We start from the raw sequence: 27,668 nt of genomic DNA, 5'->3' as shown, positions 1-27,668 counted from the left end.
GCCAATACCTCCTGGATAATTATACTTCTGTAACTACTTAGGAGGTGTTGGCTCAGGCTTTATTCTTCGAGACGGCGCTGAGTAGGCTTGTCGCCTGCTCAAAATGATCGTGACAGCCTACCACTTCACAATACTTCTCTCTGATGGTAGAGAAATATCACATTTTAGACTTTTGTGTATTCCAATAACGGTTCGACACAGGATCATTTTCTCTATTTTAAGGATTTGTAAAATAAGAATAGCTTTTGAAAAATCTATGACATTCTATGCTTCAGCGCCCTCAAGTATGTATTACTGTTACATATTTGAGGCTGTATATGTAATATGTATTATGTATGTTATGTAATATGTATTACTGTTAGCAGCTGTCGCTGGTTTCTGGAAAACTATAAAAGTACTGTAAATAAAAACGTTGCTTTCTGCTTTTCATGTAGGTACCAGCAGTATCAAAAGTACCAGTAAGTGACGTCTTTTGATCTACACTTATTAACAAGCGCCACAAGACAATAACTAAAAAGGTGAGTAGTTTGTGTTTTGACAGCATCCATGAATAAATTATTATAATGCTGTATACTAAATGTAAATAAAGCTTAAATGCTAGTTTTGTGCCAAGGAAATGCTCCGTGTAACGTTCCTTCATTATGATGTCAAGGATGTCCTATCATTCGATTTCCTCTAATTTCTTCCGAAAGGAATACCTAATATACCGGACCCGATAATATGACGTAAGTCAAAAGTAAAAATCTCTCTCTCTGTTTACTTTTGGACGGTCGCAATGCACGAGCTAGTCTCTTTGCGACCCTATAGATAAACATTGGTTTAATTAGGTGTGTCTGGGCCATGACGTTAAATCAAATCAAACTACGTGGTATTTCTTTATCTTCTGACGTATGAAAAAAGCTGAGTTTATAAAGCAGAGCTATGTACACCATAAGGATTTAACAGTAAGAAACGTTTACATCTAGAACGCAAAATAGAAAACATAATTCGTCTACAGATGTCAACAAAGTTCGATTTACCATTATATATGTATAGATAAATAAGACAGCATATATCTGCGGTTGTTGTTGTAACTTATCTCACTTGTTTGTTGTAACTTATCTCACTTACTTATCACTTAACATCAGAAAAAGCCCACGAAATTCATCGTAGCAATGAGTGCAAGACTGTTCTATCATTGGCAACAGCTTTGAACACAGTACAGGTGACAGTACGGCTTCTCAGCTCAGTTCAGTGCGACTGGTACGGTTCAGTAAAATACAGTTAACAGTACGACTTGACATCTCAGTTCCGCCCCAATTTTGATAGAATGACCCACTTGAGGAAGACTCCCATCACTCCTTCCCTATCATCAACCTATCGAGAGGACTTTCGGCTCTCCTCATATTTAGAGTGCCCCCATTCCGCAGAGACACAATACAAACATCCATGACTTCTCCGGGATTCGAACACGGGCCTTTTAGTACAGCAGTCAGAATCACTAGCCGATATACCGATTGGGCGGCTAGCATATATCTAAATTTTATCAGTATTACAAAATAATAGGCATCTGCGTATCTCTTTAAATGCCTGAAAATTTCCAAACACAAGCTATCTTATTACAGTCCTCTAAATCATATTTTTTCCCAAAACATTTCTTTCAATTAAATAAAAATGTTTCTTGAATAATAGAATACAGATATATGTTTTCGGCGTATTGATAATGATGATGTCAGTTACCTCAAAATGCTTTTCGCGTTGGGAGTTCAAATCCTACGAACGGGCTGCCTGCGTTTTCGTGGCTTTCCCCATGTGTAACGTGTATACGAGCCAGTTTCCCTTAGAAAATCCTCCACGAAGGCATGTTTCCCTTAGGCAGATAGCCCTCGAGTGATTTCCCATAATCAAATGAACCAAATCAAGCTTTTCATATGGAACATAAAGTTGAAAACCAACAACACCAACTCACATCTACCACAGTCATAGGACAGAGTATTGATGGAAAAGTCACAGAAAAATTTCTTTATTAATGATGAGTTGTTAAATTTAAACCTGCTGAAAATAAAGTATTATATTACTCACATTAAAGCTATAATACCAGAAAAAATATGTTGAAGTGTTACTGACCCAGGCGCTCTGCAAATTTCTGATATAAATCCCCCAGAACTTTGTTCGTCTTTAAGTTCTCATAAGCATCCTGCTCTGAGAAATTGTAAATTACTTCGCATCCAGTTGCGGTTGCAGCACTCGTTATACAAGTTTCGACTCGGGTTCGCAGTTCTCTGAGTTCTCCTATAGTGGGGGCCCGGACGAAGAGGCTTAAGCTTGTATCTGCTGGAATGACATTGGGTATGACACCACCTTTCGTGATCACAGCTAAATTGAAGAAAAATAAAAATTTAATATTCCATAAATACAGTAAAACTCCGAATATTCTGACTATCTGTAACTGCAACTCATCTGGATAATTCAGTTACATCCCCCCCTCAGTTTTATTGGGACATCTAGATTCTTCAAAAGGTTTACTGTTTTAGACATTTTTTATTGCGATTAAAAAAAAAAAACAAATTTAATACAAGTCAGTTAATTTATTTTTTTTTACAATTATGGTATTTTATTTCAATAATGTTTATACAATTAAAAGTACTTGTATTACTGAAAGCAAAACATACAACGCAATTTTTCGCGCAAAATTAAACAATTGGCTAAATTTTATTTACTGATATACGAATTATATTGTTAGCTTTTCTTTCATGATATTAAATATGCTCTTCGATCTCAAAAATGATTTTGGTTTCATACTAAGTAAAAGTGTATTGAACTTCATAATCTATGAAACAAATATGCATATTATTCTCAAGGAAAACATCACATACGCACGCACTAAAAGATTAATATAAAGTAACTAATTGCATTTATGTTGAATCCTATTTATGTATAGAGGAAAATGATGTAAAAATATTCAGTTTTGTTGAAGAATATTTGTAGTAGCCAGTGGCAAACTAGTAACTTCCACTAACCGCTCAGGCAGGCAACGACGCTTTAATTTTAATTAATGCAATGTGATTATGCTAGTTAAGAAATTGAGTTGCGGGCTCTTAAGCAACAACTACTTAGCCGACAGGACATTTAATCTCCAGGTTAGTTAAGCAACAATGCATTTAACGGATTTAACGGACAACTAGTTTAACCGAAGCACGTTTAGCTGACATTTTGGACAAAAATATGCAATAATGTCCCGGTAACTAAATGTCCTGGTGACAAAAAAAGGGGGGGAGGAGGGACAGTTCCATATCTCCCGTTCTACTGGGCCGGTTGACGAAATTCAAATTGCGTTTTTCATATCTTGAAAGCGCGACTTAGGATCTGTATTAGACTTATATATAGGATTGTTCAAATATAGGTATTTTGACTCAAAAATCGGACTTATTTCTGAAATGACACGCCAATTTTTTTCCATATTTCAATTCTATGACTTAAATTATATCAAACTGCCAAGTTTTGTAAAAATTGCACGAGTAGTTTTTAAAAAATTAGCTCTCAAAATTTTAGCTCCTCATCGTTAATTCAATTTGGTGTGTATTTATCAGTATTGTTTTTTTTTTTTTTTTTTTTTTTTTTTTTTTTTACGAAAATTATTTGATTCCTTCCTACACAGTTCGAAATTTAGGTTCATTCCAAATATATTTATTTTGGTAACTTTTTCGAAAAACATTTTGAATTATAACGTATAAAATTTTTACGAGCATCTTAAATTAGATGTATTTCTAAGCATAGCTTTTTATTCAAAATTTCCGAAGATATACGTGAATATATATATATGAGCGTTTTGAAATTTGGCATATTTATTGAAAGCGATAATAGCGAAAATGTGGTTTAACACACTTTGTTAAAATTATTTGAAAGTAGGAACGATGGGACTTGTTTCCGCTCATCCAATAATGTAAAAAGGTAGGAACGAAGTGGATTTTTTTTCCGCACGTGCACAATGGAAGGGAAAGGAAAATAGGTTGCCATAAATTAAGAAGTTCGCCAAATGAATTATTCTTGGCTCAAACTGAAAAAATGCCCCAAGTTAAATTTTTGAATTTCTTCGTAAATTTCGTACCAAATTTTACAAAATTTAATAAATAGGCATAATTGGAGTCGTAGAATTGAAATATGGAAAAAACAGTCGTTCCCGGAGCTCAACACGCTCTCTCGACGATGCACTAACCGCGATACACTAAGAGACACCTTCGGTGCACTCGACGACCCACACAGCACTCGCTGCCCAGCTGTCAACTCGATCGACTCCGCAGGGATTGACTCGCTAGACGAGAAACTCGCATTCTAGACGAGGCACTCACTCTCGATACTGACTCTCTCGCACTCTATGCGAGGCACACACGCACACACACACTGACTGCGGACCAACAGGTTTTATATAGCTTTCGGCTTGTGTTCGAGAACATTCTGGGCTAAACCGGTAAGAATTCGTTCCAGAAGGTTCTCCATCCGTCCATGGTATATCGTCAATTTTGTCGCTAAATGTCGCCAAATGGGCGATTTATCTCCAAATGTGGGAACCCTGCCTTCCCTTGCCATTTTATGCCAACCCTAAAACTGCTTTGAGGGGAAGCTATCTCGCCGATCCTGTACATTTCGTAACACTATTTATATATGGGTATAAATATGCATATTAAACTGGGGATTTTTAGATGTTATAACTTCCTATTTTTTTAGTTTTTTTCTTTTTAATTTAACAGTTTATTTGTCATTTAGTTTTTCTTTTTAAATTTTTTTTTAATACTATAGTTATCTCGACAACATTTTGTGATCTTATGATATGATATTTCCAAAAGCTAAATCAAAGTTTTCAGAGTAGAGTTTGAGGAAATTTACCAGTTGCCGATCAATAAATAATTTTGTAAAAGGCATTTGTTACTTTTATACTATGCAATGCAGGAAGTTTAACAGAGCTTTAAGAAAAATCAAAATGGTGTATTCTTACCGTGAATCCTACACATCGGTTTAATGTGCTGTCTGAGAAGAGCTAAATTATTGTAACAAGCGACGGCGGCATCCAAAGCGTTCCTTCCTAGCCAAGGATAAGAAGAAGCGTGAGCTTCCTTCCCTTTGTAGTCAATCGTTGCCTGAAAAATATTCCATTGTTTGACTAACTTTGATAATCACAAAAGAACAAAATTTGAGCTTACTATTCGATCTTCACAAGTTCTTACGAAAGCGAAAATTAATTTTTCGCGAAGAATTTTTAGCATCAAGTCCTACACGCTAAGGATTTCTTTAAAATTCATGGGATAACGTTGCCCAGATTTGCTTGTATGACTATTTAAAAAAATGCTAGAAAACTGCTTTTTGAAATCCCCAGCAATTCCAAAAAATTAGCAGCCAAATTTTTAGAAACATTCGTTAGGTTGTTCGTTTCATATGATTATGGCAAAGCACACGAGGGAAATTGGCCTGAGGGGAGGAATGCCTTCGTGGGAAAGTTTCGAAGGAAAAACTGGATCGTAACACATGTGGAATGGAAAAGTGATCATGCAACCAGTTTGCTTCCTTGGAATCAAATCCAGGTCATACTGCTAGTGTTTAGCGACGTCTAGCGGTCATGAATGAAATATTTGTTAGAAACATTAGAGTTTGTAGTAATAAATAAATGTATAATTAAATAAACATATAAAATAAATAGAAAAAAATCTGAAAGGTTTCAGATTTTAAATTACGTCCAAAGGAACTTTTTTTTAACATTTTGTCTGTTACCTTTATTTATTAAATATCAAATTCTTCGCACTTAAACCATAAAATTCAGTTAAAGAGCAATATCGCAAAATAATTTTAAATTGAGCATATCTTTAGAATTTCCGATACACGGTCTCACGCGCTGGAGATAGAAATGTTTTTTATGTACAACGGTTGCCATTGCTCGCTTTGAAATCCTTGAGTTTGTTAATCAAAAATTCGTCAAAGTTTTAAAAAATAGGAAATCGATCATAAAACAAATTTCAAATTTGGTCTTCCACATGCTCATATTCGCAGTAGGATTACGTCATTCAAAATTCGATGGCTCTATGTACCATTATTTTATCACAATGCTAGAAATATACATACATTTATGCAGGTTTTTCATTATTTAATTTCTTCAAGTTTAATGCAGGACTCTAACATTTAGTAACAACAGTTTGAAAAGTGAAACGGACATTTATAGTGAACCAACGCAAAATCGCAAAACGAAAATAATAGTCCTTCAGGGACAAAGCTCCTTTGGACTAATAATAAAGGAATAAACGGAAGGAGTACTTTAATAAACAAAGTAAATATATTATGAATGGAAAGAATATCTATAAAATATATGAAACCTAGTACTGCATATTACCATTTACAATCATATCACTATAATAAACGGACTAGGTTAAGCTCTAGTTATGGAGAAAATACAAAATTTACGTAAGTCAAATAATTTGTATCATCATTAATAAATAAATAAATGAATTTTTACCGAATATTGAAAAATTTAAAGTGGACAATATTTCTCTTTTTGAGAAGACTGCTACTGAAGTCCAGTTGATTTTTATTCGAATTAGACGATGTAATTTTTTTTTAAATACTCTGGTGGCCATCAAAACTGCTACACCATAAAGGCAGTACCAGCCGAGAGGTAAAGGCGCTGTAGTCCGGTCCTGGGTTCGAATCCCGGCGAACTGACTGGCTGCATGGGTGTTTTAGTCATTTCCTCCCGGTGTAACGGGTATATGAGCCAGTTTTCTTTAGAAAGTCCTCCATAAAGCATCCCTTCCCTTAGGCAGATAACCCTCGAGAGCTTTGTCATAATTTAATGAAACCAAACCGCAGAAAATAGAGTATGCGGCATGAGTAACGACATCTACTTTACATACAAACAGAAAGATTTCAAAGCGAGTTTCTCATTTGGAAATTGCGTTTGAACGTTTGCTATTTGTGTAAGATCGTGTTATGCCACTTGTAAGAAGGAGATGTTTGTGCCATTTATAAGAAGGAGAAACTCCTTACAGGAGTCGGAATTTGACAGCGATAGGATCGTGGTCTGTTGAGACTGAGGTTTATCATTTTGTTCGTATTCGTGGGGATTCCATGATTGTCAAGTGAATAAAGAATAGATAGGTGCAACAGGCAATCATACTGAACATCAAGTAAGATCTCAGAGGCCCGGGGCCTCTAACGGCCGAAAGAATAAGCATGTTGTTCTCTTCGGAAGTACGAGAAGTACAACCCCTTCACATAATCTGAGTCAGAAACTTCGCATGAAGAGTGCGGTGACGTATGAAGACCTACGGACTAACAGCACGGCGACTATTTTTGCGGTTTCCTTGACGCTGTAGCAAAGATAGGCATGCCTACAGTGGAGCAACGAACGACGATACTGGACGCTGCACGAATCCGAGTTCTGCCTACAGAATGACGGAAGTACTCATGTGTGGATACTCCAAGGAAAACGAAAGTTGCCAGCTTGAACGAACGCTGCATTCGTCATCGTTGCCAGCCAGAATGAGCACTGCTTTCGCCATCGTAATACAAGCTAGAAGTTGGTGTGATTCTGCATACCATTGATCCCGGTTCTTTCGTATTCATGTCTATTCTATACTGTGGACAGCCGCCGTTGCATTTCTGATGGGTTAAGGCCTGTACTCTTCCTTCAAGATCTACTTGGAGCCATCTTTCAACAAAATAAAAGCATGACAGTATGTTGCTTGTGCTGTTCTGACCTTCCTCGATACAAAGGGCGTTCGATTGTTGCCCTGACAGCACGGCATGTTACTCCAGATCTCTCACCACTGAAGACATCTGGTTCTGAGTTGTCGAGAGACTGACATACCACCACTCGCCAGTCACTACGGTTGATCACCTCTGCCATACAGATGAAGCCACATGGAATGAAGTACCTATATCTGTAATCCAAGTTCAGTTCGACTCCATGCCCAGCCGGATTACAGCCTTTGTTGCTGCCTAGCTGGCAGCTCTTTATACTGAATTCTGCACTCTGTCTTCCCCAAACCTCCTGCAAATTTAATCACGCCTTTCTCCTGTAATATTCCGTACATGTAATAAATAAGATTTTTCCATTTGGTTTCGCTCCTCGTGCAGTAATTTTAATGGCCAAAACTGAGTTTATGTTTATTTGTTTGAGATTTGGTTTTTATATATTCGTGCACCATAGAACATCAATTTTCCTTATTGATTTAAGCGTTTAATTAATGCAATTTATGTAAAAATATTTATGTTTATCTATCATGCATTTTATTTAATCTTGCATTTGTGGCTACCTGTTATGTTTGTATGTGTATAAATCTGCGAAGTAATAATACATCAAGTTTCGTGCGGTTTTTAATTTAATTTAAAGAGAAAATGTTTGCTTTTATTAGACAGAAATAACGGATATTGTTGTTACATAAGAACCGAACCGAAATGTTTGTACAGTTTTGCTCTAGCTTATACTGTTTCCGAGAAATTCAGTGCTAGAGCCCCGAATCTCTACAGGCCGTATTCAGATTGTACGTCACACATTCTTATTGTAAACATTTATATGGAATTTTTGATAACTCGCGTACTTCTCCTTGCAGGAGTATCAGTTTTGAATCTGTCGAGCATAGATTATGGGCACATAAATCTTGTTATGTAAACATTTCTATCACAGATGCCTCTACAAAGAAATTTATACCAAATTAGATGATATATTATGAAATTTGAAAGAAACTGAAAAAAATATTACTCACCCTGACTATGCATAATGTGGGAGGATCAGCTACGTCCACTTTGGTTGGATGGACTATCAGAGCTATGTCTATCCCTTCGAAGGCTCCCAGTTCGATCAAACGGATCTTTCCTCCACCTCCTTCTTCGGCTGGAGTACCCAGAACAATCAGCTGCAATCAAATAACCCATGTTGTAAGGTTTATTTCAGATATCTCATTATTTTTCTGTTAATTTCTTTTCTGTAACTTTTATGTCCTCCATCAGCCTTATCAGAATGCAAATTAGGATGATTTTAAATAGCAAGAGAACGTGTAATTTAGTGGAAAAGTTTTGGCAACTCACCAGGAATAGCAAATTCTGCTGTGAATTGGTATTTGTTTCCAAGCATTTGCTAGCGTTTATGCTAAGGGCTCGAAAGTGGTTGTAGCCGGATTGAACAAACATTAAATATATTTGTTATCTTGCCCACATTTAAGCATTTGCACCTTTAAGATCGCTTAATCGGCAGCGAATGCATTTTATTAAATTTTAGTTTGTACTTAGAAGTTGTAGTATAAATATTGTTACGGATTTGGTATATAAGTAGCTAATGTTAGTAGAATTATAAATAAAATTGTTTTATTTCCCGTTCAGTGCAGCACGTGACGAATATTAAGAGAAAGCTAAGCTGGAAAATTAAAAATATAGGGGCAGGCGCATTTAAAAGCGGCAAGGCCGTATATATATGGCCTATAATATTTATTGTGATACCTGTAAGAACGTATATATACGTGCATATTAAAATATGTCAACGAAATCAAGGCAATATATCAAAAGAAAACAAATGCAGGTATGAAATACCAGTACAGTTTTTACATTAAAATCAAAAAAATAATTTGTTCTCATAGTAGTTTTGGGAAATTTGTGCTTTCTTAGCGAAAACCCTGGCTGCCCAGGGGGTTAATAAATAGATATCTCGTAGTTGTACGCTTTTGCTTTTCGGGAAAAATCGAGAAAATACCACAATATCCTCGTGCACATTTAAAAATCTTATAAAGGCGGGATCAAAACTTCTCAATTCAATTTGTTTAGAAAACTGTCGTTGTTTACTGTAGCGAATTCACGGTGAAACCAGATTAGCTTTCTATGTTTTTAATTAAGTTCTGTTGAACGCTTGAGTAGTTTAAAAGATAACTATTGTTGGATATTGCAATATTGTACGCATGCATATATGTTGAAATTTAAGCACTTTGTTTTATTTGTTGTGATAAGAATAAATTATATTCACTTTTCATCGGACGTTTGCATCCAATTTATTACGAACCCGTACGGACGCAACAATATGCATTTAATTTACTTTTACATCGTGTCTATGTTCTTAGATTTAAACTTCACATTAAAGTATAAAGACGATAAGTTGTCCATAGCATGGGAAGATTAAACAAGGAATACTTTTCAGCATAGATTCCCAAACTTTTTCTTTTACCCCTTAAAAAAAGTGATTTTCTTCATCTACTCTCTTACATGTTTCTTTGTGATGTATATTACACAATATAAACATAATACTAATGACTGAACATAAATAACTTAAAGATATATTTAGATTAAGAATATAAACAAAAGTTTTGAAAAAAATGTTTTAATTATTATTTTTATAATACTATTATTACTGTTACTTTTACAAATAAAAACAAGTTTTCAGAAAAAATCACAGATTCTAATTGCACAAAAGTTCGATTTTAATTAATGCGACGGCTGCGCATGATATATTGCAAGTGTATATCAAAATGTCCTGTAAAATTTGGGCAAAAAGGTGGTACATCAGAGAGGATGTACAAAACACATACAATCTAATATCGTGCAAAAAATATATTCACAGTCCTGGAATCGGTGTCTGTAGTGTAATTGGCCGAGCAGATCACTGTGTAATGTTGCGCGGCCCCAACCTGCACGCAACAAAAATGGTGACTGCTATGAACTGTAAAGTACACAAAGTCTTGAGAAGGGTTTAAATCCCTTTTTATTCAACTTTAGAAATTACAGATGCGTGCTCTTGACGCTCACAAACTACGCCGACCCGGCGGTAAAATAAAAATAAGAAACTAAAAATGAATAATAACAAGTGACTACCTACGAGGCTCTCTAAACGTAGCTAACCTAACCGCGTTCTAAGATACCGCTGATATTTCAGCAAACTTCTGAATATTAAGTTTAAAGATTCGACTATCTGCCGAGGCAAGCACACAGGCCGAAACGCGTGGTTCTTCAATTTCTACCTATCCACCTCCACGCTCGTGAAGCAAGAAAGCACACTTTCGAACTCGTTTCCCTTCTATTTAACTCAGAATACTTCCACTGACTATTTTGAATACTTTGCGCGTTCTACTAAAATTTACATACTCTGGCATTGGCAATTCCAGGGGAAAGTAAGGCTTGACAGGAAAGATAGTTTAAACTTAAAATAAATGTTAGTTAAAATAAATATAAACCCTACAACTGTACAAAACTTAGGTGCGAGGATGAGAAAACACTATGTGACATTTTAGTAGATAATTAAGGTCATATAAAATTGAAGGTATTCAAATAGCGCATCAAAATGTTCAGAAAGTTAAGGGGGAGGAGATGTCACAGGTAAAAAATCCTATAAAAACACATGAGTTCCAGAAGGAGTACAGTAACTTATTTACAGTCCTACGAACAACAATGCACGTTAGTTGGGAGATGAACAAGAGTATGCAAAAGGTTTTTTTTTTAGCTCAAGTGAATCTGTGATCAAGAGTTTTCCGTGTTTCATTTTAAAAGACCAAATTTTTCCGATAATCCTAATCTGTAATTCGATTGCACAGTTTAATGAGGAAAAAAACACCTTTTCTCCAACAGTACTTGAACAGCGTATCATTCTAGCTTAAATGCAAATAAGTCTTAGATATGTTTTAAAATATAGTGCTTAAATCAGTTCACTTTCAGACAATTTTCTTAAAAATTCAAAAATGAAAAAATTTAAAAATTGTTTACAGTTTATTTAAAGGTAACAAATTGCTATTCAACCAAGATGTTTTGCTTTTTCCCTCACAGGAAAACTTTTAAATCCGGATTTGTTAAATCGGAATCTAATTGATAAATGAGAAAAAATAATTTCTAATTTTCTCATGATATTTTCATATCTAATTTATTCTAGACGTATGGAAATTTAAGATTCTGTTGATTACTGAAAATTTCAACAGTCTAGATTGTGTGTGTGTGTGAGTATGGCAAAGCCTCGAGGGCTATCTGCCTAAGAGGAGGGATGCCTTCGTGGAGGACTTTCTAAGGGAAACTTACACATGGGGAAAACCACGAAAACGCCCATGCAGCCAGCCCGTTCGCGGCATTCGAACCTCGGACCGAACTACCAGTGTTCAGCGACTTTACCGCTCGGCCGCTGGTGAGCCCAACAGTCTACAGATCAGCCATGTGATCAAAAGAGCACTCAAATAAGTGGCTTAAAATTAGTGTCTAATACCTTCTTCTTGAAGAATCTTACCTTTCCAACTAACTGAGGATCTGCTTCCATGACTGCCTTTATCGCTATGCTGGCAGCCAGCCCTGCTTCCGCAATGAGGTTATGGCCGCAAGCGTGGCCTATCTCCGGCAAGGCATCATATTCAAGCAGAATTGCAACAGACGGGCCACCATCTAAAAAGAACAAACAAAAAACAAAAACGTGGGATGACAGTTTTCTAGAAAATATGGTAAATATACGTTGGCTGTATATTCTGTATTTTCATGAAAATTCAATATTTTCAGTAATAAAGCTATTACTAACATCCTGAAGACAGACTGCTTTATTGACCCTTTATTAATTGGTTTTCCCCAGGAAATCCTAAATTTCTCACATGAATAATATTCTTACAAGTTTTGTATTTAGATATATAATTTTAGTAGAATTATAATTAAAATTGTTGTATTTCCTCGTGCTATGCAGCGCGAGACAAATTTTAAGAGAAAGCTGTGCCGGAAAAGTGAAAATACAGGGGCACCTGCATTTAACATTGAGTAAATGGATATCTCGGTAATTTGTATTGAGATTGAATAAATGTAATTGACCACTATGTTAGCTGTAACCGTAATTCCTGCCTCTTACTACTATCCAGAAATCTCGAGAAGCAGAAATTACTAGAAATATCTCGCAACCGGTTGAAAGCTATAAACTTCGGAGAAAGAGCATCTGAGTGCAGTTGCTTAGTTACTGTTGTTGCGAGTTGTTATTTCCGCTTGAGTTCAGAAATCCGAGTTGGCCTTCTCTTTAGATACGCTTTGCATTGCGTTCTATTTTAACGCTTTTAGTATACTGAAGTATAACTACTGAATATATTGCGTGATATTGTGAATACCTGTACGAATATCTCTAAGGAAAATTCCAGCGTTCTGATTTATTTCTTTTGGTAAGAATAAATTTTATTAACCTATTATCAGATTTGTGCATTCAATCTATTACAGAGCTATAGGAACGCAACACTTTTTGGTGTCAGAAATGGGGCTGAATACCACTAACAAGAGTGATTGAGGAGCAGTTAAGACAGCTGGTGGCAGCTTTTGCTGCATTTAAAGAAGAGATGAAAGATTCCGTTAAAGATGAAACGCAAGCTATTAAATAAGAAATGCATGTGAGCCAAGATTCCGTTAAAGAAAGATGGAAGTGGGTCAAGAAAATTTTTAAGAAGACATGAAAGCTGTTAAAGGAGAAATGAAAGTGCGCAGAGGAAATGAAAAGAGAAATCACCTGCATAATCGAAAAAAAATTTGAAGCTATGGAAGACAGAATTGACACGGTTGAAAACGGAGTTGAAGAAATTGAAGAAAAGGTTTCTGCAGTTCACCAACAAATCGAACAACAAATTGATGTCAGGGTCTCAGCGGTTGCCAAAGGACATGATTCCTTGAAGAAATTCGTAGCAATGGCAGGGAGCAATACTGGAGGTTTTAAAGTTTTACCCATGCTTTGCTCGTCCCTTTCTGAAGCTACCCACGTATGATGGAAAGACCTCCTGGCAAGCATATAAGACACAATTTTCTATAGCGGCGGATGCGAATGGATGGGATTCCTAGGCTAAGGTCCGCCGTCTTGCCGATTATCTGAGAGCAGACGCTGCGGATTTTCTTCATACTCTTCCAGAAACCAGATACTAGACTTCGAAGTTCTATCCGGCGCGTTGGAGCTACGCTTTGGCGAGAAGTATTTAAAAGATTACAGCAAGGTTAAATTAAAATTCCGCCATAAGAAGTCCACGGAAATACTCTAAAAATTTGCCATGGATGTAGAAAGTCTGTCTCATCTCGACTTTTTGGAATGCCCGACAGAAACAAGAGAAAGCCTGTCCCTGCTGTGCTTCATCGACGGCATCCGGGATAGCTCTTCGAATTGCGACTGTCAAGGACTCAAAATGCGCTCTAGTGTACGCCATGAAATTCGAGGCATCCCGGCAAGCAACTCGTAGAGCCCGCCACCCAATCAGAGCTGCTCAAGTCCAAAAGCCCGTGGATCAAATAACAGCTCGTTTAGAGATCAATGCCTTGAGACGGAACATAAGTGACAAGAAAGCGGCCATAATGTGATGGAACTATGGTGCTGAAGGGTACATACGAAGGAACTGCAGAACTTCCTAGGGTATGCAAGTTAAGACCGCTCCGTTAAGACTAATTATGGGCCTTCTCCTCCTCGAGGGGCGGAGGTTGCCAGATATTAAGAAGCTTCATTTTAAAGCACTTAAGATTTCTGCAGCGAGTAGCGGCAGTAATGGATTCTTCATCATGGGACATATCAATGGAGTTCTCTGCAATATGACCATCGATACAGCAGCCAACGTTACCATCATCAGAAAATAATTGGATCAACAACTGGAAAGCAAACTTATCTGGACGCCACCGTGCATTATCTTGCCGACTGTGTCCGGCGAGAAGCTCGACATCAACGGAAAAGTTAGACGTTAACATCACGTTGGAAGTGCCGTCTGCCTTCACACGGCACACGTGGCAGAGATTACACAAATCCTTGTATACTTCGGATTGGACTTTCTAAGGAAATACAATTTTAAAAATAACGAGCTGCATTTTGCCTTTGAGGACATAGTCTTATTCGGAACTAATGACAAAGGAGTTAAATCTGTCCACAAAATCATAGCTCAAGACGATATCACAATACCAGCAAGAACAGTAATTTTACTTCTTGTATCCATAGCCGAAAATAGAAATTTCCGCTACGGCGTCATGGAATATCCCAAAAATTTTAACAGCCCGAAAGGAGTAGCAGTAGCCATACGACTCACCGACATATCGAGGACCGTTATCCCGGTGAGAGTTCCCAATGTAGCTGACAAGGCCAGAGTTATTAAGAAAGGTGAAGTGGTTGCAGCGTGTTCTCCAGTAACCAGCGTTAAACGAAATAGTGACATCCCAAAATCCGTGCCCGTGTAGAGAGCATTATATCGAAGTATTGTGTAGAATGCACATTTAAACGATGAAGAGAGGAATGCTGAGGAACGTGTTATTCACGATCCTCAAGATGTTTTCTCGCGCTCATCGTTTTGACGTGGTTCGAGCCAGTTTGACAGTTAAGTTCGATACAGCAGCCAACGTTACCATCATCAGAAAATAATTGGATCAACAACTGGAAAGCAAACTTATCTGGACGCTAGCTTAGGTTCAGCTTACTTCGTGAAAGAGAGTTAGGCATCCTAAGAAGCACATGTTTGCGTTCGGGCTAAATCTGTCTCGAAGCAGAGAATCGATACCTGGGTTTGTCCACCAATTAAGCAACATCGATAGCTAAACAGGAAGAGGTACTAACATTTTTAAAGGGCATGCAAGAAAGCGAAGTCATCGAGCCTTCAGCAAGACCATGGGCATCACCCATCGTCCTGGTCAGAAAGAAATATGTTTCAACTAGATTTTGCGTTGAATAGCGCCCGTTGAACGAGGTTACGAAGAAGGACTGCTACTCTCTTCTTAAAACTGACAACATTCTGGGCACTGTTTCTGGGTGCAAATGGTTTTCGACACTTGATTTAAATAGTGGATATTTGCAGGTGAAAACCCATCACAATGACCGAAAAAAGACGGTATTTACTACCGGACAGGGACTTTAGCAGTTCAAGGTGATGCCGTTTAGACTATATAATGCGCCGTCAACATTCGAACGTCTCATGGAGACTATTTTAAAAAGTCTTTCCTACGAAGCCTGTCTGATATACCTGGATGACATCATCATCATCGGGAAGAGTTTTGAAGAAAATCTATTGAACATAAATCTTTTTCTAGAACCTCGTAAGATATATTTTAATTTTATAACAATTATTTTAATTTCAGTGTGATTTCCTATCGATTCTTGTTTCTACTTACAACTTCCTACTAGAATGAGCTTTTAGAATTGCGTAAAGGAGGTTCAGCTTACTTCGTGAAAGAGAGTTAGGCATCCTAAGAAGCACATGTTTGCGTTCGGGCTAAATCTGTCTCGAAGCTGTTACTCTGGGCCGTGTATTACGTGCCTTTTGATATTGTATTTTGCCTTTTGTATATTGTCTTTTGTATTGTATTGCCTTTTGTATTACGCCGGCTAGTTTCAATTAACGGCCAACTACGCAAGATAATCGTGTTAGCTTCTGCTATGTCTCTTAGTTAGTACTAATTCTAATTTCTTATTCTGAGTTAAAGCCCAAGTGGAGACTTTGAGGTAAGTTCGAGAAAGGGGCCAACTGTTCATCTGAGTGAAGGGTAGTTAACCTTTCTTGAGTCTTTGGCTTTTGTTATTTGAACTCAATGATAAGTCTCTTAACAGTTCATTAGGTTCCTCGATGTTCATTTTAGTACAAAAAAAGTGAAGAACTCTACAACCTTGTCTACTTTTCAGTACTCAAATTCTTTTCTGAGTACTAAAAATTCAGTCCCCAGTAATCACCTGATACCACTCAATCTTTTAATCTTCCGATAATAAGTATTAATATTTACAATGGTATTATCTTGAATATTTAAACTAAAATGCTAAAATATAACTTCAGAAAATTAATTTTTCATTAATTAAAAAAAATAACTTTTCAGAAAATTTCAAACCTTCTGGCCTCTAAATCGTTGTTTCTATTGTTCCTATAAGTATCAATATACATATTTTGTAAAACTGAGAAAATTCCTCTCAAGTATGCCAAACGCTGAGCAATGTGAAGGAACGATGGTGACTTTTTTTCCTCTCACGGGAAAGGAAACAAGGTTGCCATATATTAAGAAGTTCGCCAAGTGAACTATTCTTGGCACAAACTGAAAAAAAAGTGCCAACATAAATTTGTGATTTTCTCCGTAAATTTCACTCCAAATTTTACAAAACTTCATATTTAGGCGTAATTTCAGTAGTAGAATCGAAATATGTAAAAAAATTGGTATGTTATTTCAGAAAAAGTTCGATTTTGTGTCAAAATACCTATGTTAGAATAGTGTTATATATAAATCTAATATATATCCTAAGTCATGCTTTCGAGACATGAAGAACGCAATTTGAATTTTGTCAATCGGCCCAGTAGATCGGGAGATATAGGACTGTCCCATTTATTTATTTTTTTGAGCAATGTACCATAATATTGAAAAGTGTTCCTCTTAGTCTCAGCAGTCCCCACCATGCATGCACCTTCTTTCTATGTTCTGGTCCTTCTTTCAATGTTCCTCGTTTAGCGTGGCCAGTTCCTGGAGGACACAGCATTAAATTCTTTATTTATATTTATTTATTTATTTATTTTTAATTCCATCGACGGGATCCAACAGGCTGAAAAACACCAAACACAATGGGCCAGCTGTTCCGTCGATGGCGAAAGAAAGAAAGCTAGTGCAACCAGTGCTGTCGCTTTGGAAAGCAGAATTTAAGGGTGGTAAACCTTTTATGATGTAGGATGGCACCGAGCAGTAGAATTTAAAACCCGCAGAGTGTGCGCAAGGCGGCAAAATGCGTAACGTCGAGTCTGCACATAGTGCTGTGGAGTAATAAGCATGTTACACTATTAGTTATCTGGCTTTTAATCTTAATATTGTCATAGAATTAAGAACAAAGGTGACACAAATATATCCAACTTAAGATAAGGTTCTAAAGTACACTAACAAGCACTTTGTATGGAGTTGTTTGCCTTGTTGACAAAGCAGCAGTTCTTCGAAAATGCAAGACAATACAAAGTGGGGCGCATTGTGATGTCTTTCGAGACAAGTTGTGCAATGAAAAACAAAGTGACACGAATTCACCAGCATGTAAAACTTTAATATTAAATATTAAATATTAAAAAAGTGTTTTGCGATGTTTCTGTTCATTAGCAATCGAGTAGATATCAGAAAGATGCAGTATCGGACGTCGTTTCACTATAGTATCTACCGCGAAACAATAGTTTGAAAGTGAGTTGATAATATTCGACTGAGTGTTGAACATAAGGCGAAAGCTATTATATTTTTTGAAGAACCAAAACGTTTTTTGGCCACGCAAAGAGATTTTCTTCCACACTTTGGTACAAGATAAGCTCTCTGCAAGCAAACCATTCACAGATTGTGGGAGGCGACTGGCTCCATGCTGGAGAAAAATCGACGATGGCCATCCCGAGCCCGCACACTTAAAAACGACAACAGGTCTTCTTTTACACTTTCAGTGTCTCACGCAACAAGGAACCCTCGTAACACAGTACGAATGTTGTTATTGATTTCTTATATGAGATTTGCAATGTATAGGTAGCGTTACATTGGTTTCTTGAACGTTACAAAAGTGGGACACAGTGGTCCCCGCATAGCCCGAATATTAATCCGTAGAATTGCTTGTACGTCTTTTATTTTTTACTCTTACTTTTATATTTAAATTAATTATATTTTAATAACATGCATTATTTTCATAAACATATATATTAAAAATATTTGTTAATGATAAAAATTAATGTATTATGCATTAATATACACTGAAGTGACAAAAGTCATGGGATAGCAATATGCAAATATACAGATGGCAGTAGTATCGCGTAGAAAATGTATAAATGCGAAGTGCTTTGGCAGGGCTTTCATTTGTGTTCAAGTTATTTATATGAAGAGGCTTTGACGTGATTATGGCCGCACGACGAGAATTAACAGACTTTGAACGCGGAATGGTAGTTGGAGCTAGACGCATGGGTCATTCCATTTCGGATATCGTTAGGGAATTCAACATTCCGAGATCCACAGTGTCAAGAGTGTGCCGAGAGTATCTAATTTCAGCCATAACATCCCAGCATGGACAGCGCAGTGGCCGACTACCTGCACTTAACGACCGAGACCAGCGACGTCTGCGTAGAGTTGTCAATGTTCACAGACAAGCAACACTGCGTCAAATAACCGCAGAAATCAATGTGGGACGTACGAAGGACGTGTCCGATAAGACAGTACGGCGAAATTTGTCTTCCTTGGGCTATGCCAGCAGAAGACCGACTCGAGTGCCTTTACTGACAGCACGACATCGCCTGCAGCGACTCTCGTGGGCTCGTGAGCATATCGGTTGGTCCCTAAACGAATGAAAAACCGTGACTTGGTCAGATGAGTCACGATTTCAGTTGGTAAAGAGCTGATGGTAGGGTTCTAGTGTGGCGCAGACTCCACGAAGCCATGGGCCCAAGTTGTCAACAAGGCACTGTTCAAGCTGGTTGTGGTTCCATAATGGTCTGGGATGATTTTACATGGCATGGACTTGGTCCTCTGGTGCAACTGAACCGATCATTGACTGGAAATGGATACCTTCAGCTACTTGGAGATCACTTACAGCCATTCATGAACTTCACGTACTCAAACAACGATGGGATTTTTACGGATGACAATGCGCCATGTCACCGGGCCACAATCGTTTACGATTGGTTAGAAGAACATTCTGGACAATTCCAGCGAATGATCTGGCCACCTAGATCTCCCGACATGAATCCCATCGAACATTTATGGGACATCATCGAGAGGTCAATTCGTTCCCAAAACCCTGCACCGTCAACACTTTCTCAATTATGGACGTCTATAGAGGCAGCATGGCTCAATATTCATGCAGGGGACTTCCAACGACTTGTTGAGTCCATGCCACGTCGAGTTGCTGCACTTCGCCGGGCAAAAGGAGGACCGACAAAATATTAGGAGGTATCCTATGACTTTTGTCACTTCAGTATATATGTAAGCATAACAAATTACTTACTCAAATATAGCTTAACTCAAATACTAATAATACTCAGATTTATCAAAAATAAATAAATAAATGCTATGTTTACATAAAGATATATTAATCTTTTGATGGTCATCAATGAGCTCAGCTTCCGTTCCAGTAACGCATCATAGTGCAACCGAAAAAGCACGCATTACAAATTTAACGACTGGCAGATATCGCTTGTATTTGGGGAAAAAGAATTATTTAATTTCGCAACCGCCAAATGGTTAAATTAATTCTCATCTGTCTTTAAAATTTAACCATTTCGCATATATACGATCCGAATTTATAATGTTTCCACTACTTAAATACAATTTTATTCTCGTTAACATGTCTAACTTATTTGTCTTTCAAACGATTTATATATTTACTTATAAATCAATTCATTTAACTGAAACCTCGTTTACAGTCAAATTTAGATGCCAAATATGTTCCGCCAACATTCATTAATTTTGAAAGTTTGGAAAAATTTTATTCTGTAATAAAAACATTACCATTTTCCGAAAACATTACCATTTTCTGAAAAATTTGTTATCAGATTACACTTATTTTTGTTTATTCATGGCAAATTTAAAGTCATTGTATTGGTGAGAAACAGCTGTTTTATCTGTTAATAAGTTACTGTATTTTACTCATAATTTTTCGACTAGTTCTGTACCATAATTAAAACCACATGCACTTAATGCTGCCAAGTCAAACGCCATTCCTGTAATTCATCTTCAGGAAAACTTTCTATCAAATGAGGGCAAAATTAATGTTAGCGTAGAATTGGTGCCAGTTTCAATAGTTTTTTCTCGGTTTTATAGAGAAGAATTTTCACTGCATTATTTCGAGTTACACTACTGTGGTAAATATACTGTTACCACTATGTTAGCTATAACCGTAATCCCACATTCTCACTGCTTTACAGTAATTTCGAGAAGCAGAAAGTACTAGAAATATCTCTCAGCCGGTTGAAAATTATTTAAGGCCGAAGAGAGAATATCTGCTCTCAGTTGTTTAGTTATTATTGTTGCGAGTTGTTTAGTTACGCGTGAACTGAGATATCCGAGTTAGCTTTTTGTTTAGATGAACTTTGCAGTGCGTTGTGTTTAACGTTTTTAGTAGTTTGAAATGTAACTACTGATTGCACTGTGTGATACTGTGACATTTATAGGAGTATTTCTGTGGAAAATTCCAGAATTCTGAAATATTCCTTTTGATAAAATTAATTTTATTAACCTTATCGGGCTTCTGCGTTCAGTCTATTACGAACCCGTACACACGCAACAGAATTCTTTTGGAGAAATTTCTCTGTAGTTTAATAATTTTTATAATTTGTGTTGACTATATTTGGATCCATTTCTTCATTTAAAAATATTATTTTACAGAGTTTTGAATATATTAACGGAATTGCTAATCACAATAAGAGATGCATTTTCCATGTTTTCGTATACAAACGGGTGAGACTTCAGTTGTTCAATAACAATATACGAATGACAGCCTTAAATCTAAATACTTAAAGTAGGGTTAATGTATATTAACGTAATATGATTTTCTTTGCAGAAGTCGAATATTTTATTTGCACAGACGATGAAATCGCCAAACTGAGACCGTGTCAAATGAAAATCAAATGTCCTATTAAAAATTCTTTTGATACCAAAAAGCGAGAAAAGGGCTAAAACATATAAATTGTTTTCAAAATGTCTCACACTGACTACTGATAAGCATAGTTAATTTAAAGTGAAAGATCATATGATTAAAAGCTTGATAGTAGCGTCCAATTTTGCCTTTTTTGTGTGTAAAATAAAAATATATAAGGCAAAATTCTAACTTGAATTTGCAATAATCTTTTGAATCTTTATTTTAATTCTTCCAGTATTTGCATTTTTCTGTTTCAAAAATAATAATTGCTTATAATAAACCTCTCCAAACTGCGTTATTTTAAAATTGATAGTCATCATACGGTTCTTACATAATATAAGTAAGGAGTACTCTGATTTCAGATTTGGGTGTGTGTGTGTGATAATGGCAAAGCCTCGAGGGCTATCTGCCTAAGGGAAGGGATGCCTTCGTGGAGGACTTTCTAAGAGAAACTGGCTCGTATACACGTTACACATAGGGAAAACCACGAAAACGCCCATCCAGCCAGCTCGTTCGCGGGATTCGAACCTCGGACCGAACTACTACTGTTCAGCGACTTTACCGCTCGGCCGCTGGTAGGCCTTCAGGTTTGGGAATCGATATGTTTAACAACCAATACTGAAATCTTTTTTTTTTTTTTTTTAACCACGAGCAAACTTTAAATAATAACTACTTCACTGTGAACTAAGATTTCAACTTGGATATTCTGGATTCGCTTTTCCACTTCGCTTCTCTCAACTTACTGCTGGCTGCTGTTATGTAAGATAAACAAATGCGTAAAATACGTAAATAGTAACTTCAATTTGCGTTGCGCCTTTAACCCTCTTTCGTAATTTGTATATTTTCCCTTTACATTCTAAAAATAGTAACTGCTTATAATAAACCTCTGTAAGCTACATCATTTCGAAATTAATCGCCGTCATATGATTCTTGTCAATAATGTACATGCGCAGATAGCTTACATAACGCTTTAGCCAACTGTAATTTTAAAACCTCAAAATTAACCAATACGGATTCAATCAAAACTGAAACCAGTTCATTCTGAGCAAGGAATTTCGGTTTTGAAAACGTAGCACGTGTTTTTGATGTTTCTTCGTCTGCTGCTACTTTTCTTATCGCAATATCACAAATGTACAAAGTTCTAGAGTAGAGGCGCTTACTACTCCAGTTTATTTGTGTTTACTTAATTAAATGTTTCTGAACGAGAATAGAAGACATAATTTATTTGGGCTATGACTGCAAGCTTCTTCCTTTTGTGTATACTTGACTACAAACTACTTCATCTCGCATCAATATGACGTCACCAACGTTCTGAAGTTATTACATATATGTGATGTACCAGCTTTTGTCGTAGGTTAAATTATATCAGACGATAAGTTTAAAAAAAAAAGGGATCCATTTATTATATTTCAGGCGAAAATAGCAGTTACAAAATCAGATATCCGGAGTAAATAAAAAAAGAATTACTAATAACTTTTTGTATGAAGTTTACTGCATTGTTACATTAAAGAAAAAGCCCCGATATTCCTTTTGCGAGTCTTTTTATAGCCTCTGGAAAGGCGGAGCTTCCAAAAAAATTACGTCAGCCTCGTCAGCCAATTCAGTTCGCTTTAAATACTTCCTGAACATTCTATAACTGTACGTGTAGAAAAGGCGGGAAAAACAACTTGACTACGGGGCTGTGAATTTAATTCCACGTACTTTCAAATAAGGCAACGTCGCCAATAAAAATGAAAAGAACATACAGTTAGAAATTTAAGTGTATTCTTGACTATGGAATTTTATTATTACATATATATATATAAACACATTAAAGATCATTTTGAAAATATTAATTAATAAATATTTGTGAATAAATGTTATTAAGGTCGCTCAGTGTGCTGTGAAATTAATTAAATAATCAAGAAATAGATAAATTAAATAGAACTAAAACCTCCCTCAATGGCAAATTTCCTAATACGAAAACCTCAAAAGTTGTAATTCAAAAACAATTAAATCAAAACTGAAACAAAAACAAGCTAATAAAACAAAAACAAACTATACACGATATTGAAAAATAGTTGACAGTACTTTTCAGTAATATTCAATGATTTAGTGGTTGATAATATTAAAATATAGAATTCGTTTTTTAATATTGTGTGTATTTTCTTTGTTGTAATAACTTGTTTTCGTTTCAATTTTGATTCAATTATGTTTGAATTATAATTTTGGCGATTTCCTGTTAATAAAATTGCCATTGAGGGAAGTTTTTTAAAGTAAATTAAATTTATAATTTATCATTTCTTTAGTATGTATAATGTATATGTATGAGGGTAAAAACTAAAAACAAAATTTTTATTTTATTAGTCGAAAGGGGCAGTTTGCCCAGAAGGACTATTAATTTTGCTTTGGCATTTTGCGTTGATTCACTATAAGTGTTGTTTCACTTTTCAAATTATTGCCACCAAATATTATCGTCTTCTATTATATTAAAGAAATTAAATAAATGAAGAATCTGCATAAATGTATGTATATTTCTCGTATTGTGATAAAACAACGGTACCTAGAGCCATCCAATTTTGAATAACATAATCCTCCTGCGAATATGGGCATCTGGAAGCCAAATTTGAAATTTGGAATTTGTTTTATAATCGACTTCATATTTTGTAAAACTTTAACGATTTTTTTATTAACAAACTCAAGGATTCCAAAGCGAGCAAAGGCTCAGAAAAAAACATTTTTATCTCCAGCGCGCGAGACTGTGTATCGAAAATTCTAAAGATATGCTCATTTTAAAATTATTCTGCGATATTGCTCTTAAACATAATTTTATGGTTTAAGTGCAAAGAACATGATATTTAATAAATAAAGGTAACACACAAAATGTTAAAAAAGCGCCTTTTTGCCCGTAATTTAAAATCTGAAACCTTTGAGATGTTTTTTTATTTTATTACTTTTATTATAATTATGAATTTAATTATTATTATTATATATATTATTTTAAACCATATATAATTTATTTTATTAAATTTATATATATATAATCAAAATTTCTTTTATACAGAATTAATTTTAATAATATTAAGAAGTTTAATCCAAGAGAAATACTGTAATATTATTTCACATTACAATATTCTCAATGCCTTCAGAATAATAAGCTAATATTCTAAAATGAATTTTGAATGTATGTATCTACAATCACTAAATTATAAATGTATAAATATGTATCTACAATCACTAAATTATAAAGGAATAAAATTACCTAATTTTGAAGAGAATTCAGCTCTAAAAGCAGTAGGCATGAAGTAATGCTTCTGAATTTTAAATCCTTTCTTTTCCAAAGCGCTCGTGAGAACAGCATGTGCATGAAATTCTTTAAACATAATTTCCGGCATCTTCCATATATCCTGACTCACGGAATTTAAGAATTCCTTTTCTTGATCTATTTTCGAACAAACAATGTTAAAATCCTGGTCTGTCATTTCTACTCCCTCTCAGTAACACAGGTTCTATCTCGTTACTGAACTTGTTCACTTTGAATCATAGTATAAAAAGCAAGTCAGTTTAGGCTTATCATAGCGCTATCAGATATAGGAGCAAAAAAAATCACAGCTAGCGAAATTTTTCATGAGCTGTGCGTTTGAAGAGATAAAAATCTCTAATTAAACAAAGGAAAATGTATCTTCAGGTTGTAAACGTCATCAATGGTAGCGGTATAATTTTTTTTTATTCATTTTTAACCCAAAACGGACGTTCGGAATGAGATATTAGTATCGAAACGGCATTTTGCGTCGAATCACTATAAACGGCTGTATCATTTTTCAAATTATTGTCACCAAATATTATCTTCCTATATTATATTTAATGAAATTAAATAATAAGGAATATGCATGAATCTAGGCATGTTTCTCGCATTGTGAAAAAGCAACGGGACTTAGAGCCATCAAATTCTGAATAATGTAGTCCTCCACCCGATAATGAGCACCTGAAAGCCCGAATTTAGAACTGTTGTCCTTCATCCGCACATAGACTTCTGGAATCCTAAATTTTGAATTTAGAATTTATTTTATTATCTATTTCATATTTTGTAAAAGTTTAGCGAACTTTTGATTAAAATCTCAACGGTTTTAAAGCGAGCAATGGCAACACTGTACGAAAAAATAATTATCTCCAGCGCGCGAGAGTGTTTATCCAAAATTCTAAACATAGGCTGTTTTTAAATATTTTCTGATTTTGCTGTGAATTGAATATGTGTAAGAGTAGGATATTTAACGCGAACATGATATTTAATAAAGTGAATACACAATACACACATAATAAAAAGTACACTTTAAGACAGTAGACCTGCCGACATAATAAAAAGGAGAAAAAAGTTTTGCAACCCATCTTGCTAAAAAAGGGAACATTGATATGATGAATGACAAAAGACTTGAAAAGAATAGAAAAATGTATTCCAACACTTTAATACGGCATTGGAAATTCTAAACATATGCTACTGTGCTGTTTTTAAATTTTTCTGTAATTTTGCTGTTGAATTGTGTATGGCGTAAGTGCGAAGGAAATGATGTTTAATAATAAAGCTAAAAAAGCAACAAAAATGGATTAGTAGAAGTGAGTGTAGCAGCAGACGGGTAGATTGAGAGCTCAACGAGAGCGTAAAATACCTTAATAAAACTTTTGGGCGACTATTACTATCTGAAACCTTTCAGAATTTTTTTTCCTTTTTTTAAAAAAAAATTTTCATACTTTTCCAGTGACTTGGGGATAAGCTCTCGGGAGTACCTGCTTTCGCGAAAGCCAACTGTGGGGCTTCAGTTTGCGTATAGGTACGGCTAGCCCTAACACAGGAATCTGTGTTCCCTTGTTGGGCTCCGTGGTGGGTGGGGCCGTCGGATCCGAATTTTATCTCTTTCAATCATGGCTTCTCTTTTTATTCTAAAAAAAAACCTGAGCCAAATGAAACCAACCAATATATCGAAATTATTGACAAATCCATTAGCAAGAAGATAGGTACCGATGCAGATGCCAAAGAAACTACTGATTGTCCGCTCTTTGTTGTTGTTTACAGTGGCTCTGGAGAATTGCACAGATGTCTCCTTTCCTGGTGAGCAAATATATTCATTCATGCATAGGTGAACCAAGGAACATAAAGCGTCTACCTTCTGGAGACCTGCTTATTGATACCGTTTCGGCCACCCAGTCTGCTTCACTTTTACATCAAACCAAACTTGGACGAGTATCTATAACTGTGTCAGCTCATAGAACACTTAATTCCTGTAAAGGTGTGATCTTGGAGATCGACCTTCTGTGTGTTTCAGAAGAAGAGTTCGTCTCCGAGTTAGCTGACCAAAATGTCTGTGGTGCTAGGCGGATCAAGAGGCTAAAGGAAGACCAGTTGATTGACACAAAACACGTGATCCTGACCTTCAAATCGCCTGATCTGCCGAAGAATATAAAGGCTGGATATCTTAACTGTCCCCGTAAGACCTTATATTCCCAACCCAATGCGATGCTTCCAATGCCAGCGGTTTGGTCACTCTAAGACGTCCTGTCGTAGCAACCTTACGTGAGCCAGATGCTCGTTGGTTGGCCACGATAGTGATAATTGCACCGCTGGGCCTTTGTGTATGAACTGCAAGGGTGAACACCCACATTTTCTCGCTCTTGTCCTAAATGGAAATCTGGAAAGAAAATTCAGGCGATAAAAATAACTAGAAACGTATCTTATGCTGAAGCCAGGAAAATAGTAGAAAGCTCACAAGTGTGCCCAAATTTAACTTTTGCCAATGCTGTTAAGTCCACGAGATCAGTTGCCATCCAAACATCTTTCTTTTCATCAACAAAAAGCCAAAAGCCTCCAATTAATAACAAAAACAAGAAAGACCCACTTCACACAATCCAGAAGAAGGAAATAGTAATTCAGAAAAATCCAGAAACAAGCCTACAAAAAACAGCTAACAAAAACCGAAATCTGAGCAATAGCTCAATTGACGATTCTATCTCTGACACTCCGGATTTGGATAATATGAAAGTAGTAGAGGCAATGGAAATCCTAAAACACCTCCTTCCTCGAAAGACAAAAAAGCAGCACTGGAAAAATAAACAGGAAACATAATGGCCACCCTTATGTCTTGGAATTGTCTCAGTTTCCCACCGAAATTTGCTCAACATCAAATAA

The 27,668-nt window shown here is 36.0% G+C and overlaps 1 protein-coding gene across 1 annotated transcript in view; it reads right to left on the bottom strand.

Annotated features, from left to right (window-relative positions):
• Window positions 1–25,015, bottom strand: part of LOC118182268 (xaa-Arg dipeptidase-like) — a 28,588-nt gene extending 3,573 nt beyond the window's left edge. Inside the window, exons 1-5 of the mRNA XM_035351588.2 lie at window positions 24,753–25,015; window positions 12,212–12,363; window positions 8,730–8,879; window positions 4,973–5,114; window positions 2,107–2,355 (exon numbers count right to left, since the gene is read on the bottom strand). Of these exons, the coding sequence (XP_035207479.1) occupies window positions 2,107–2,355; window positions 4,973–5,114; window positions 8,730–8,879; window positions 12,212–12,363; window positions 24,753–24,972 (913 nt within the window). The 5' untranslated portion in view covers window positions 24,973–25,015. The remainder of the gene's footprint in view (window positions 1–2,106; window positions 2,356–4,972; window positions 5,115–8,729; window positions 8,880–12,211; window positions 12,364–24,752) is intronic.
• Between the last annotated feature and the right edge of the window lie 2,653 nt (window positions 25,016–27,668).

This window comes from Stegodyphus dumicola, chromosome 8 (assembly GCF_044657685.1).
Source record: "Stegodyphus dumicola isolate Sdum_Otavi_A_Nest chromosome 8, ASM4465768v1".
NCBI classification, from domain to species: domain Eukaryota; kingdom Metazoa; phylum Arthropoda; class Arachnida; order Araneae; family Eresidae; genus Stegodyphus; species Stegodyphus dumicola.
Note: the sequence above shows the minus strand (reverse complement) of the source record. Positions and strands in the feature narration are given on the sequence as shown.